The 14,322-nt window shown below is 37.4% G+C and overlaps 1 protein-coding gene across 1 annotated transcript in view; it reads left to right on the top strand.

Moving 5' to 3' along the window:
- The first annotated feature begins 1,803 nt into the window (after positions 1 to 1,803).
- Positions 1,804 to 14,322, top strand: part of MARCO (macrophage receptor with collagenous structure) — a 42,545-nt gene continuing 30,026 nt past the window's right edge. Inside the window, exon 1 of the mRNA XM_008062234.2 lies at positions 1,804 to 1,845. Coding sequence (XP_008060425.2) covers positions 1,824 to 1,845 — 22 coding nt within the window. The 5' untranslated portion in view covers positions 1,804 to 1,823. The remainder of the gene's footprint in view (positions 1,846 to 14,322) is intronic.

The following is a 14,322-nucleotide window of genomic DNA, read 5'->3' on the forward strand; positions in this document are numbered from 1 at the left end:
TCGTATCCACATCCACTTGCACACTAGACTGTGAGCGTCTCTGAAGCAAAGGTCCGTTGTTCATCTCCCTGGCACTCAGCAACTCCACAGGGTCTCTAGTGATAACAATAGCAACATGATCACAGTGTTATTAATAGGGGGAGTACCCCAAACGTGGAATTTATTTATAAAAAATTGTGTATTTGTTCTTACATGTTTAAATTTCAGTCTCCTTCAGCCGCATACTCTGTTTTATGTAGCACATCTGTTGAGACGCTTTTTCCACTGCTCTAAAACAATTTTTGGATGTGTCGGTTTTGATGCCGTTTAGGGCTTCTGCTGATTTTTATTTCACCTCTTCCACATGGGCAAAATGTTTTTCTTTGAGGACTTTCTTCATCCAGGGAAACAAAAACAATTACTTGAAGTGAGATCAGGTAAACAGGGAAGGTGGGATATGGGGGTCATGCTGTTTTTGGTTCAAAACTGCAGAACATTCAGCATGGTATGGGCAGGTGTGCTCATAAATCACCCATCATGAAATGGGCAAATGCACTGAAAAAACCTCCCCCCCAAAATTCACTGAAGCTGAATGCAACCTCTTCCAACAATGCTAGCTGGTGCACTGATGCTGATGGGTTCCTAGAACAATTACTTAGTGAGGGAAGCCTATACTACAAAGGGTCTGCTCTCCAAAAATTAATTCTGGTTCTTTTTGAGTCTCCCTTGTACATATCAGCAGCATCCTAGCCACCTTACACAATCTGACTCATTTAAAACTCATTACAATTATTAGTATCTTTCTTATTTTGCAAACAGGAAAGTGAGGCATTCAAAGCTCACAGGACATGACTACACCCACACAGATCCTATGTGGAAGGGGTGAAATTGGAAGCCAGGTATTCTAGCTCCAAGTATCTATGTCTCAACCATCACACTGTACAGCATCCCTGGTGGGGATGCCTGACAGGAGGGAGAGAAGAAAGAGGTCGTTCCTCTCAAGGAACTCAGATCTCACTAGGGCCAAGGCAAACACACATGTGTACACACATGCATGCACACACACAGAGAACATGGGAAAACTATCAGGGAAAGTATCAAATGCTCAAATCTGTGGTATAGAACAGTGCTTTGCAAACTTTAATGGGTATGGGAATCCCCTGGGGATCAAATTAAACTGTAGATTTGGATTTCTACAGATCTACAATTTCTACAAATGGGATATGACCTGAGACCGCCATTTTCAACAAGTTCCCAGGTGATGGTGACATTGCTGGTCTATGGATGGTGCTTTGAGTACCAAGAATGAACTCGAAAGGTTGAAGTCGGTCAGAAGAGGGAGATTTCACTGTGAACCAGAGAGGTCCTGGGACTGTGAGCTGGGTCTGGGATGATGGAAAGGCTTGGACAGCCAGAGGGGAAGGAGAGAAATGTCCTCCCTGGAGTCATCCAGCTCTTAACTCTCAGTTCTCAGGGCCCCAGGAGCAGGGAGGTGGTTTCAGGATTCATAACTTATGCCCCAAATCCGCCTCTACCCACCTTAACAAGCAGGAACTCCACATGTGAATAGTTCGTTTTTGAAAAATGCCCAATCCTGATCACGCCAGGAAACATTTCATAAATTCAGAAATCAGAGCCAAAGGGAAGTACTGCCAGGTCTACAACTAGCAGAGCAGTTGAGTGGAAAGGCTCTTTCCCTGAGTGGTTCCTCTTAAGGGGAGTATTTCTGCTGGCTCTAGGACTTTGGCCATCTATAAAGCTCAGCAATGGAAAATAAGGAAATTCTTAAGGGGGAAGAGTTCTTGGATAGCACTCAAGAACAAGCAGCTTTTGACCAAACTGCGATGGAGACCTTCGAAATCAACGGTAAAGTACTTCTCCCCAGTAATGAAATTGCTCAGGAATATAGTCTTTCTGCTGGTGAGATATAAAAATAGACAAGTCAATAGAAAGTCTAGGTTTGTTCTACTGCTGCATTTTACACCTAACCCCCACTAGTACATGTCTAGGATGCTTCAATTTTGAATTTCTGGAATGCTAATAATAGGTGCTGTATTTTTAGCATATAAGTTTTTATATTTTTTGGCTTCACACTTCCTTTAAATGATATTTAAATATTTTCCCTTGGATAAATGCCAGTGCTTATTAAATGTTCCTTTTTTATGATTGTATTATTCTGACGTACAAGTTGGGTGATGAAATAACAATGAAAACGGGGCAATGAAAAAGTGCCACCAAACTGAAGATGAGTGCTAAATATTTTTTTAAATAGTTTTAAATTTTTTGGAAATGATTTAATGAGATTTCTGTTATAACTGATGTACTGGTCATCAGGGAACACTCTTTCCATTTCATGTTGACTGGAATATGTTCATAGCTTCATAATCAGTTTGTATTTGTTTAAACTCAGGTTTTAAAAATTAAGTCAATTCTATTGTCTTTATTTTCTCACTCAGTGTTAAACAAATGATGCATTTTTTTACATCTTCTAGAATTTATAGCATTTAAAGTCACGTGTGGGCTTGCATTCTACAAGTGAGCTCTGATTTTCCATTCTAGAACATTCTCTTGGAATCATCTTCCAAAATGATGAGTCATGCACACTCCCAGGCTTTACTGGAGGTTGTCAATGTAGGAACCATGGCAGCTCTGACCCCTGGTCTGCAGTCTCTCTTATTCAGCATCTGTCTGTGCAGCCCCTGCCTGGAATATATGGGGGGAAAAGACAAAGTATCCAGGGCTCTGCCTCTTGGAATTTATGGTGTGGTAGCAGAGAAAGGCTATAATTATCATTGGCTGTTCAGAACTTCTCAGAACGCAGCATTCTAGATACATGACTTTTTAAGGTATAGAAGACATCAAAGTCAGCTGATCAGACACACTCAGCATCTACTACTTGCTGGGCATTGCACTTAACCAGAGAAAATAGACATGAATACCCATGGCCTCTGGCCTCTGGTAGGAGGGTGACCATGTGGACCACCCATTAACTGACCATTTCTATATGTGGTAACTGAAATCCTCACAGGACATTATGGAAGGTTCTAACGTGGTATGGGGCCCTGGAGGTCAGATCTGACACCTCTTCTAAAGTTGAAAGCATAAAGGGGATTGTTAGAGAAAGAAGACAGTGCTTAGGGCAGAAGTGGGTGACGCATGTTTATATCGTACTCACAAGGAGTATGCCAATATGCTCTATACAGGTGGGCCAAAATTGCAAAGGGGAGGCCAGTGGGGGATTGAGGCTGGGTCTCAGTTCAGACTTCTCCCTGAGGGCTTATGTATGTGGGGCTGAAAGGCGCAGATGTGCGTGTGCGTTGCCCACTGTCCTAGATGGGGGAAGACTGGAGAAGGGAGCAGAGGACAGAGAGGAGCTTGGCAGCAAGAGGTGATGAGGGGCAGTGGCTGGAGGGAAGGAAAAGAGGGAATGCTCCAGAAAAGACAGGTCAAGGGGACTATAATGGTCGGTCAGGGCTGGGGAGGGAGATGCCAGAGTCAAGGGCAATCTCAGACTTCTGATGTGGATGGTGGGTGTCACGAACCAAAAATCCAACCAAAAAAGCAAAAACGTTCATGGAACGTTTTCCTAGAAGCAGTCACAACATTTGGCCTTCTGATACAAAGATCATGGAACACATGGAACTTTCTAAAGGAGTGCCCTTATGAAGGGTAGTCGCAGTGAGGCTCTGGAACACAGTAACCCCCCAGGGCGCACTGTAAGAGAACTCCCCTCAGCACTGAATGTGCCAGACCTCTTATTTACTTATTTTTCTGTTTACTGAATACTTATTTAGGCCATTATGACGTTGTCGCCTTTTGAAAAAATTCTATCTTAAACTTTTCACAGAAGGTTCACCAAAAACACCACTGGGGCACATCTGCAATGTCATTTTCCTCATGCATCTTTCTCTATTGTTGCTAGTATTGAAATATAAAATGCTGCCTTTCCCTGATGATAAGATATTAAATTTGGTTTTTTTTTCTTTTTGATTACCCAAGAATACCAGATTAGGATGTTTTAATTACACATTGCAGAAACTTTTAGAAGTGGTTCAAGTAACTTTTGGAATATGGCCACTTTTTAAAAATTAATCTAAAAAATGGTGTTGAGTTTACATTTCCCGGACTTTCTACCAGCGAAATAAACATTGCCTCCTTCCCTCTGTTCATGGCATTTCTCCACACCTTCATCCCATCCAGCCTTGCCCCCCGAGAGAAAAACCCCTTTATTCTGTTGTCTGGGGTCGAGGTCCTCTTTTCCTTCTTTCTTTTTCCAGCATATTAGAGTTATGATTAACAAATGAAAATTGCATACATTTATGATGCACATGTGAAAACTTGATGTATGTGTCCATTGTGAAATGTTTACCACGAAGACTGCTTTAGTTCCCTGAAGGGCCTCGACATACTCTTGACATCTGTGCCCCTCAGAGACCTGCAAATTCCCAGATCTTTCCTCTAGAACGTTCCGCCCCATCCTTCACCTCCACAATGGGGCGTTTGAACTTGAATGAGAGAATTTACATGTGTCCCCATTGACAATATCATTCTGGGAGGTGTTGTTTCTACCTTTCTGAAAATTAGGAGCATGCGTCTGGCATGAGTCTTCCTCTAATACTTCTGGTGTGTCTAGTTTCTCTAGGAGAACATGCCAGGCTGTGGGGTGTGTTCTGTCAGGAACTCTTACTCCAACTTAACTATTTCAGGCTTCACATCTTTCTTCATGATATTCTTTCCCACCAATTTCAGTCTCAAGGATGTTCTTCTTGACAGAGATGATCCAAACAAAATACAAGTAGAGAAGTTAAGGGCTTCTTTTTAGTCACTGTTTGTTTTAATGAACATTAATGATTGGCTCTCAGTAGGGAGCCTAACTGTCCCTTCTTCTCACTCTGAAGAGCCTTTAAAAGACCTTAACCCTCAAGTCCTATCAGATTTCAGTCTGGCTGCTGTGACTGTCATTGTTGTTGCGACTTCATTCATTGCATCATGCCCATGTTTTCAACATCTTTCAAATATCTGACTTTACTGTAGTCTTTTTAAAACTTTTTGTTGTGTAATAGTTATAGATTCACAGAAAGCTGCAAAAAAAATGTACAGAGAAGTCTTTCTCACCCTTGATCCACTTTCTCCCAGTGGTAACATCTTGCAAAGCCTTAGTATAATAGCACCAGCAGGAAATTGACATTGGTGCAATCCACAGAGCTTATTCGTTCATTTGACACATGTTCATCCGTGTATATGAATATAGTTCTATGCAGTTCTATGCTAAATTGCCCCACATGCCTCTCATTGCGGGCCACCCCTCCCCCCACCCCAGCCTGCCACAACCACTAACCCCTGGCAACCACTAATTAGTTCTCTGTCTCTGTAATTTTGCTATTTCAGGAATGTTATATAAAGGAATTGCACCGTATGCCACTTGTGAAAGATCTACTTTCTGTCGCATAGCATAATTCCCCTGAGAGCCATCCAAGGGATGCATTTCCATAGTTGGTTCTTATCGATGAGTAGCACTCCATGATATGAATGTACCATGGTTTAACCATTCACCCATTGAAGGGCAACTAGGTTGTTTCCAGTTTGGGAGCTTTTGCAAATAATACTCCTATGAACATCTATGTAAAGGTTTTTGGGTGAATTTAATTTTTCATTTCTCTGGGATAAACTCCAGAGAGTGCAATGGCTGGATTCTAAGTATATGCTTGGTTTTACAGGATGTAGTAGATCTATTTTCCAGTGTAACTGTACAATTTCACATTCCCATCACTAATGTACAGTGATCCAGTTTCTCTGCAACCTTGCCAGCATTTGGCATTATCACTATTTTTAATTTTAGCCATTTTCATAGGTGTGCAGTGATATCTCATGGTAGACTTAATTTGCATTTTTCTAATGGCTAATGAGGTGAATATTTTTTCATGTTCTTGTTGGCCATTTGTATACTCTCTTCAGTGAAATGTTTTTTCATGGGTTTTGTCCATGTTTTATTTTGATTTATTTTATTTTATTTTACTTTCAAGGAGTCCATGTGAAAGTTTGTTACATAAGTATATTGCATGATGGTGAGGTTTGAGCTTCTAATGAACCTGCCTCCACTTGGTGGTGAGCATGGTACTTGATGGGTGATTTGCAGCCATTATTCCCCCTCCCTCACCCTTCAAGTAGCCCCAATGTCTGTTGTTCTCCTCCTTATACCCGCGTGTGTCCGGTGCTTAGTTCTCACTTATGAGTGAGAACATGCTGTATTCAGTTTTCTGTTTCCTTCTTTCCTTCCTTCTTTCCTTCCTTCCTTCCTTCCTTCCTTCCTTCCTTCCTTCCTTCCTTCCTTCCTTTCTCTCTTCTTTAGAGTTGGAGTTTCACTCTGTCTCACAGGCTGCAGTGTAGTGGCATGATTACAGCTTACTGAATCTTCAACCTTTTGGGTGCAGGAGATCCTTCCACCTTAGCCTTCTGAGTAGTTGGGAGTACAGGCACGAGCTACCACACCCAGCTAATTTATTTATTTACCATAGAGATGAGGTCTTGCTATGTTGCATAGGCTAGTCTCCAGATCCTAAGATCAAGCAGTCCTCTTGTTTCAGTCTCCCAAAGTGCTGGAATTACAGGCGTGAGCCACTAAGCCTTGCATGCTTTTTGACTTTTGAATCATAGTTATTCTGACTAGTGTGATATGGTGTATCACTATAGTTTTAGTTGCATTTCTTTGATGAGGCTGACAATTATTCCACTTGTTTATTGGCTGCTTGTATGTCTCCCTTTGAGAAGTATATGATCATGTCCACTGCCCACTTTTTAATGGGATTGTTTATTTTTTTCCCTGTCAATTCATTGAGTTCCTTATAGATTCTAGATATTGGGCTTTTGTTAGATGCATAATTTGCAAATATTTTTTCCCATTCTGTGGGTTGTCTTTTACTCTGTTTATTTATTTATTTACTCATTTATTTTCTGTGCAGAAGTTTTTTAACTTGATAAGATTGATAAGGTCCCACTTGTCAACTGTAGATTTGACTGCCTTTGCTTTTGCGGACTTGGTCATGAATTTATTGCTTAGGTCAATATCCAGGAAGATGTTCCCTAGGCTCTCTTCTATGATTTTTATAGTTTGGGGTCCTTGCATATAAGTCTTTAATCATTTTGGGTTAATATTTTTATATGGTGATAGGTAGGGGTCCAGTTTCATTCTTCTGCTTACGGTTAGCCTGTTTATTTGGCACAATTTGTTGACTAGGGTGTCCTTTCCCCAGTGTTTGTTTTTGTTGACTTTGTCAAAGATGAGTTGGTCAGTGATTTTATTTCTGGGTTCTGTATTCTATTCCATTGGTCCATGTGTCTATTTTTGTACCAGTACCATGCTGCTTTGGTTACTGTAGCCTTGTAGTAAAGTTTGAAGTCTAGCAGTGTGATATCTCTGGCTTTGTTCTTTTTTTTTTTTTGAGTTCGAGTCTCACTCTGCCATCGAGGCTGGAGCGCAGTGGCACGCTTATGGCCATCGCACCCTTGACCTGCTGGGCTCAGGAAATCCTTCCATATTGCTGGGACTCCAGGTACCACTACCACACCCGGCTAATTTTTGATTTACTGTAGAGATGAGGTCTCGCCAAGTTGCCCAAGCGGGTCTCGAATCCCTAGACTCAGGCAATTCTCTCACCTCAGCTTCCCAGAATGCTGGGATTACAGGCTTGAGCCACTGCACCTAGCCTGTTCTTTTTTTTTATTTCTCTTTTTTGATCTTAAAGATGTGGGGTCCAATTCAGGATTGGGCGCCTAAGCGCTCATCATACGGGTGAAGTTTGGGCTTCCCGTTGATCCTCACGTCACCTATTTTGGGACCAGGTACACTTATTGATGTTATGTGCCCCCCACCCCACTCCATCCCCCACCTCCCCTGGCAGTGTCCTGCTACTGCCAATCCCTCTCTTGTAGTATGATGATGAATGTTCAGGATGCACTTATGAGTGAGATCATGTGGTACTCAGTTTTTTGTTTCTGTGATAGATCACTGAGTATGATAGACTCTAAATCCAAGTTGCCACAAAGTCCAGAATTGTGTCTTTCTTTATGGCTGTGTAATATGCCTCATGTATGCGTACCACGTTTTTTTTTTATCCAGTCCACTTTTGATGGGCAGTACAATTGATTCCACGTTTTTGCTGTGGTGAATAGTACTGCAATAAACATTTGTGTGTAGGTATCTTTTTATTCTTTTCACTTAGGATTGCTTTGGCTATTTGGGCTATTTTTTGCTTCCATGTGAGCATAAGCATCGTCTTTTCTAGGTCTGTGAAAAATGTCCTTAATAGTTTGATAAGGATTGTGCTGAATCTGTAGATTGCTTTAGATCATAGGGACATTTTGACAATATTGATTCTTCTAATCCATGAACATGGGATAGCTTTCCATTTGTTTGTGTCTGTTATTTCTTTCAGCAGCATTTTGCAGTTCTCATTGTAGAGATCTTTCACCTCTTTAGTTAGATACAGTGTAAGGTATTTTATTGTGCATGTGTTGCTTTTTTAATGGAATTGTGTTTTTTATTTGGTTCTCAGCTTGTTTGTTGTTGTTGTCTAGAAATACAACTGATTTTCAAGTGCTGATTTTGTATCCTGAGATTTCACTAAAGCCATTTATCAGTGCTAAGAGGTTTTTGGTAAAATATTTTGGGTTTTCTAGGTACAGAATCATATTATCTGAGAAGTGAGATAATTTAAATTCCTCTTTTCCTATTTGGATACCTCTAATCTCTTTCTTTTGCCTGATTGCTCTGGCTAGGACTTCCTATACTATGTTATTCCAATACTATGTACTTCCAATACTGTGCTTCTTATGGGGAATGCTTTCAGTTTCTACCCATTAAGTATGATGTTGGCTGAGGGTCTGTCATAGGATTTTTAGGAATAATCCTTCAGTGCCTTGCCCATGTTTTAACCAGATTTTTTCCCCTACTATTTAGTGAGTTCTTTATATATTCTAGGTACATGTCCTTTGCCAGATATGTGGTTTGCAAATATTTTATCCCAGTCTGTAGCCTGTGTTTTTATACTCATGTTCTTTTACAGAGCAAATCTTTTAATTCTGATGAGATAAAGCCTAACATTTTTTTTCTTTGATGGACTGTGCTTTTAATGTCAAGTCTAAGAACTCTTCACCTAGTTTCAGGTGCTAAAGTTTTTCTCCTATGTCTTATTCTAAATTTTTTATTGTTTCATATTTTACAATTGTTTATAATTTTTCCCAATTTTTATTTTTTAGAGACAGCATCTCACTATGTTGCCCATGCTGGAGTGCAGTGACTATTCACAGGTGCAATCACAGCACACTCCTGAGATCAAATAACCCTCCCACCTCCGCCTCTTGCCTGGCCTATGATCTGTTTTGAATTGATTTTTGTATAAGATATAAAGTTTAGACCAAGGATTTTGTTTTGTTTCGTTTTATTTGTTGCCCATGGACACCCATTTACCTCAAAACTATTAGCTGAAAAAGCTATCCATTTTCCCAGTGAATTGCTTTTGCCAAAAATCTGTTGCACAAATTTGTGTGGGTATGCTTCTTGGTTCTTTATTTTATTCCATTGATCTGTGTGATTAACCCTTCACCAATACTACAGTGTTTTGATTACCATGGCTACATTGTATCAGGTAGAGTTATTTCTCACATTTTATTCTTCTTTTCAAGATCGTTTTAGCACCTCTAGGACCTTTGCCTTTTCATATAAATTTTAGTATCAGGTTGTCTATGCTTACAAAAAATTCTTGCTGAAATTGTAATAGGAATTGAATTTCACCTATAGATAAATGTAGAGAGAACAGACATCTTTACTCTATTCAGAGTTACAATCCATGGAACAAAGTATGTCCCCCCATTTATTTACGTCTTCATTTTTTTAAATCAGAAATTTGAAATTTTCAGCATACAGATTCTGTACATGTTTTATTAGATTTATATCTAAATATTTTATATTACTTGGAGTAACTGCCAATACTATTATGCTTTTAATTTTCACTTCCACTTGTTTGTTGTTTATATAAATAAATGTGATTTATTTTTATGTGTTTATCTGATATCCTGCAACTTTGGTAAATTTATCTATTAGTTCTAGTTGGTTTTTTGTTGTTTTTTTTGAAAACTTTCAGTGCTTTCTATGTTGACAATCCATGTCCCCTGCAAATAGAAACATTTTTATTTTTTACTTTCTAGTCTGCCTTTTATTTATTTTTCTTGACTTATTGCACTGACCAGAACTTTCCAGCATTATATTGAATAAGAAAGCAAGAACAGACATTCTTCTCTTGTTTCCAGTCATAAGGAAAATGCATTCTTTCATTGTTAAGAATGATGTCAGTTTTAGATAGTTTGTATATGCTTTTTTTTAAGTTGAAAAAGTTTTCCTCTATTTCTAGTTTACTGAAAGCTTGTACTGTGAGCTCATTATTTATTATAAGTTATAATAGTAAATTATGAGAGTTTTTTAAGTTATGAATTGGATTTTGCAAAGTGCTTTTCTACATTAACTATATGAATTTTCTTCTTTAATTAATTGATCTGGTAGACAGTATTGATTGATTTTTAAAAAGTGAACCATATTTTCATATCTGGAATAAATCCCGCTCATGACTCATTATTATTTGTATACATTAGTTGATATGATTTACCAATTTTTTTTTTGCTGAAGATTTTTGTGCCAAAGTTCATGAGAGATACAATCTTTTTCTTTCTTTTTTTTTTTTTTTACTACCTGGTTTTCATATTAGGATAATACTGACCTCATAAAATTAATTTAAAAGCATTTTCTTCTCTTTTATTTCCTACAAGAAATTATGAACAATTGGTACTAATTATTATTTAAATGTTCATTGGAATACCCTAGTAAACTACCAGGGCATGAATATTTTATTTGGGGGAGTTTCTAAATTAAAAACTAAATTTATTTAATGGGTATAGATATTCAAATTATTTCATCTGTGTTGATTTTGGTTGTTTGTGGTTTTTCAGGAACTGGCTTATTTCCTTTACATTGTCAGTAATAAAATTAGTAATAATATTTTCTTATTTTCTTTTTAATAGCTGCAGGATCTGTAGTAATATCCTGTCTTATTCTTGATATTGGTGATTTGTATCTTATTTCTTTTTTATCTGTTTCAGTCTTGTTAGAGATTTATCAATTTTATTTATTTTATTCAAAGAACTCGTTTTTCATTTCATTGATTTTTCTCTTGTCTTCCTATTTTAAACTTCTGTTCTCATCTTTTTTATTTCTTTTTTCCTAGCTGCTTATAATTTATATTGTTCTTTTTTCTAACTTCTAGAGGTAGAAACTTAATTTGTTGATGTAAAGCCTTTTTATTTGTAGTGTAAGCAGTTAGTGCTATTAATTTTCTGCTCAGTGAAGCTTTAGTTATACCCCATAAATTTTGATATGTTATATTTTTATTTGCAGTCAGTTCTATTTAAAAAACAATTGAGACTTTTTCAATGACCCATACATTATTTAGAAGTACTTTTTTAAAATATTCAGGCATTTGAAGTTTTTTGTTATCTATTTACTATTGATTTTTATTTTATTTTTATTGTCAAAGGACATATTCTATATGACCTCATTTCTTGTACACCTTGTTGAGATTTGTTTTACGACCCAGAAGATTGTCTGTTTGGATAAATGTTTCCAGTGTTCTTGAAAAGAATGTATATTCTTCTATTGTTGCATGAAGTATTCTACAAGGGTTCATTAGATTCTGTTAGTTGATAGTGTTGCTTAGTTTCTCTGGTTTGTTGATTTTCTATCAATTCCTGAGAATAGAGTGTTAAAGTTCCCAATTATAATGTGGATTTACCTACTTTTTCTTTCAGTTATATCAATTTAGGCTTCATGTATTTTGAAGTTCTATTGCCTGATTTCTTGTAGATAGCATATAGTTAGATCTTATTTTTTAACCCAGTTTGGATCTGATCTCTGATTAGTACATTTAGACCATTTACATTTAAAGTGATTATTGATATTTTAGGGTTTAAATCTTGATTTCTCTTTTCTTGCCATCCCATGTATTATTTAAACACTTTTTAGAATTCTATTTTTATTTATATATGTGTTTTTGAGTCCATAACACTGAATATTTCTCTTAATAGTCTATCTGGATATTGCAATATACATACAGAATTTATCACAGTCTATGATATTAATATTTTACCACTTAGAATCAAGTGCCAAAAACTTGCTTTCATTTATATCCTTTACCTTCTTCACTTTTAAAATATCATCTTAAATATTCCTCTACATACACTGAAAAACAATCAAATGTGATTTTAAAAACTCATGAGAGAAAGATTGTCTGATATACATCCTTATTTTTACTCATTTTATTTTGGAATTCTAGCCTACTTCTTTTATTATTTCCTTTTTGTTTGGGGAACTTCTTTTAGTTATTCTTTAAAGTCAGGTCTCCCAGCAATAAATTCTCTTCATTTTTCTTCATCTGAGAATATCTTTACTTTCTGTTCATTCCTGAAGGATATTTTTATTGGTGATAGAATTCATGATTGACAACTCTTTTCTTTCAGTACACAAAATATGTTATGCCACTTACATCTGGTCTCTATGGTTCCAGAAGAGAACTATGCTGTCATTTACATCAGTATTCCTTTATAAGTAGTGTGTAATTTCTCTCTGGCTGTTTTCAAAATTTTTCCTTTTTCTTTAGATTTTTCACTTTTTGTCTTAAGATCTTTTTTAGACTTTACATTTTAATATGTCTAGTACTAATTTCTTTGAGTTGTTATGTTTGAGATTTACTCGGTATTCTGTAGACCTGTGTCTTTCACAAAATTGGGGAAATTTTTAGCTATTATTTCTTTTTTTAATTTAATTTAATTTTATTTTATTATAGAGATGTGGGGTACAAGTGAAGTCACTATTTCTTTGAATTTTTTTTAGCCTCACGCTCTTTCTAGAACTTCAATGGTATGAATGCTAGGTGTTTTGTTGCTGACCCATAAGTCTCTTGCTCTGTTTATGTTTTCTCAGTTGATTTTCTCTGTTTTTCAGATTAGGTAATTTCTATTGTTCTGTCATTGAGTTCATTGGTTCTTTCCTCTGTCACATTTGTCACATGTATTATACCACGCAGCTCATCTAGTGAGTTTTTTTTTTTTTTTTAATGTGGCTTTTTTATTCCTATAGTTTCCATTTGGTTCTTTCTTTTATATCTTCAACTTTTTTGGTGAGTTCTTTTATTTGTCTTAAGATGATTTGTAATTACTTATTAAAGTATTTTTGCTACAGTTGCTTTTAAATTCTTGTTGAATAATTCCAACACCTATGTCCATCCCAATGCTGTTGGCATCTGTTGATTGTCTCTTCTTGTTCATGGTTGATTTTATCTGTTCTTGGTATGGTGGGTGATTTTCCATGGAATACCAGATGTTTTTGTACAGTGTGTTAGGAGACTCTGGATCTTATTTGAATCTTCTATTTTAGTAGACAGTCATACCGTTTAGGTTAATTGTATAGGTTCTAGACTTCTTTTGCGGGCTGTGGTTACAACGACGCTTTGGTTTTCAGAGCCCTGTCTGTGATTTTCTGGCCTGCTTTGTTCACTTGGTACCACTGATGTTCTTGCTTGCCCTATCCTGGTCCTGCCTGCAGGGCAGAAGGCACTTTCCCATATTGCCTAATACTACTAGGTGGGAAGTGGTATATGTCAGGCCCACAGGGCAGGCGCCACTTCTCTGGTTCTGCTCACCAGGCAGCCCAGTGATGGAGCAAGGACAGAGGAACTCCTGCTCTATGTTCATGAGTGTTATGGCAGGAGAGGAGAACACCTACCAAAGTGACCTTCTGCCCCTGGGAGATGGCAGACTAGAAATTGTGTGTAGTCTTTTTTCTCTGTTGGAATCTTTTATGGAATTGAAACATCATCATTTTTATTTCCCTCTGGAGCCATGTATTCATGGTGAGTCAGACAACAGAGCTGTCAAATTTCGGAAACCTGCTTTCCTAAAATCTTTGCCCAGACTCACCATGGTTTACTCCAGGGACTCTCACTCTTATTTACCAGAGGATCTTTTTATTCTTTCATCTCAAACAGTTCTATCTCATTGGTCAAAGTTGATCCAGAATAGCTGTTTTCTTCGTAGTTTCTTCTACCCTCTAAAAGACGAAATGACTGATGGTAAAGACTTCATCAGATCTTCCACTTGGCACAGAGTGAGCTAGATATGCCTGTGGGCTCAAAGTTCCCGTTCTCTAAAATACTTTTCCACTATGCCAGGTGGTAACTCTGAACTTAAAAAACATTCTGGGCTTAGATGATCATCCATGAACTATTCCCACAGTGCTACCGT

Source organism: Carlito syrichta, unplaced genomic scaffold, assembly GCF_000164805.1.
Source record: "Carlito syrichta isolate Samal-C Ts95f unplaced genomic scaffold, Tarsius_syrichta-2.0.1 Scaffold305680, whole genome shotgun sequence".
Taxonomy (NCBI): domain Eukaryota; kingdom Metazoa; phylum Chordata; class Mammalia; order Primates; family Tarsiidae; genus Carlito; species Carlito syrichta.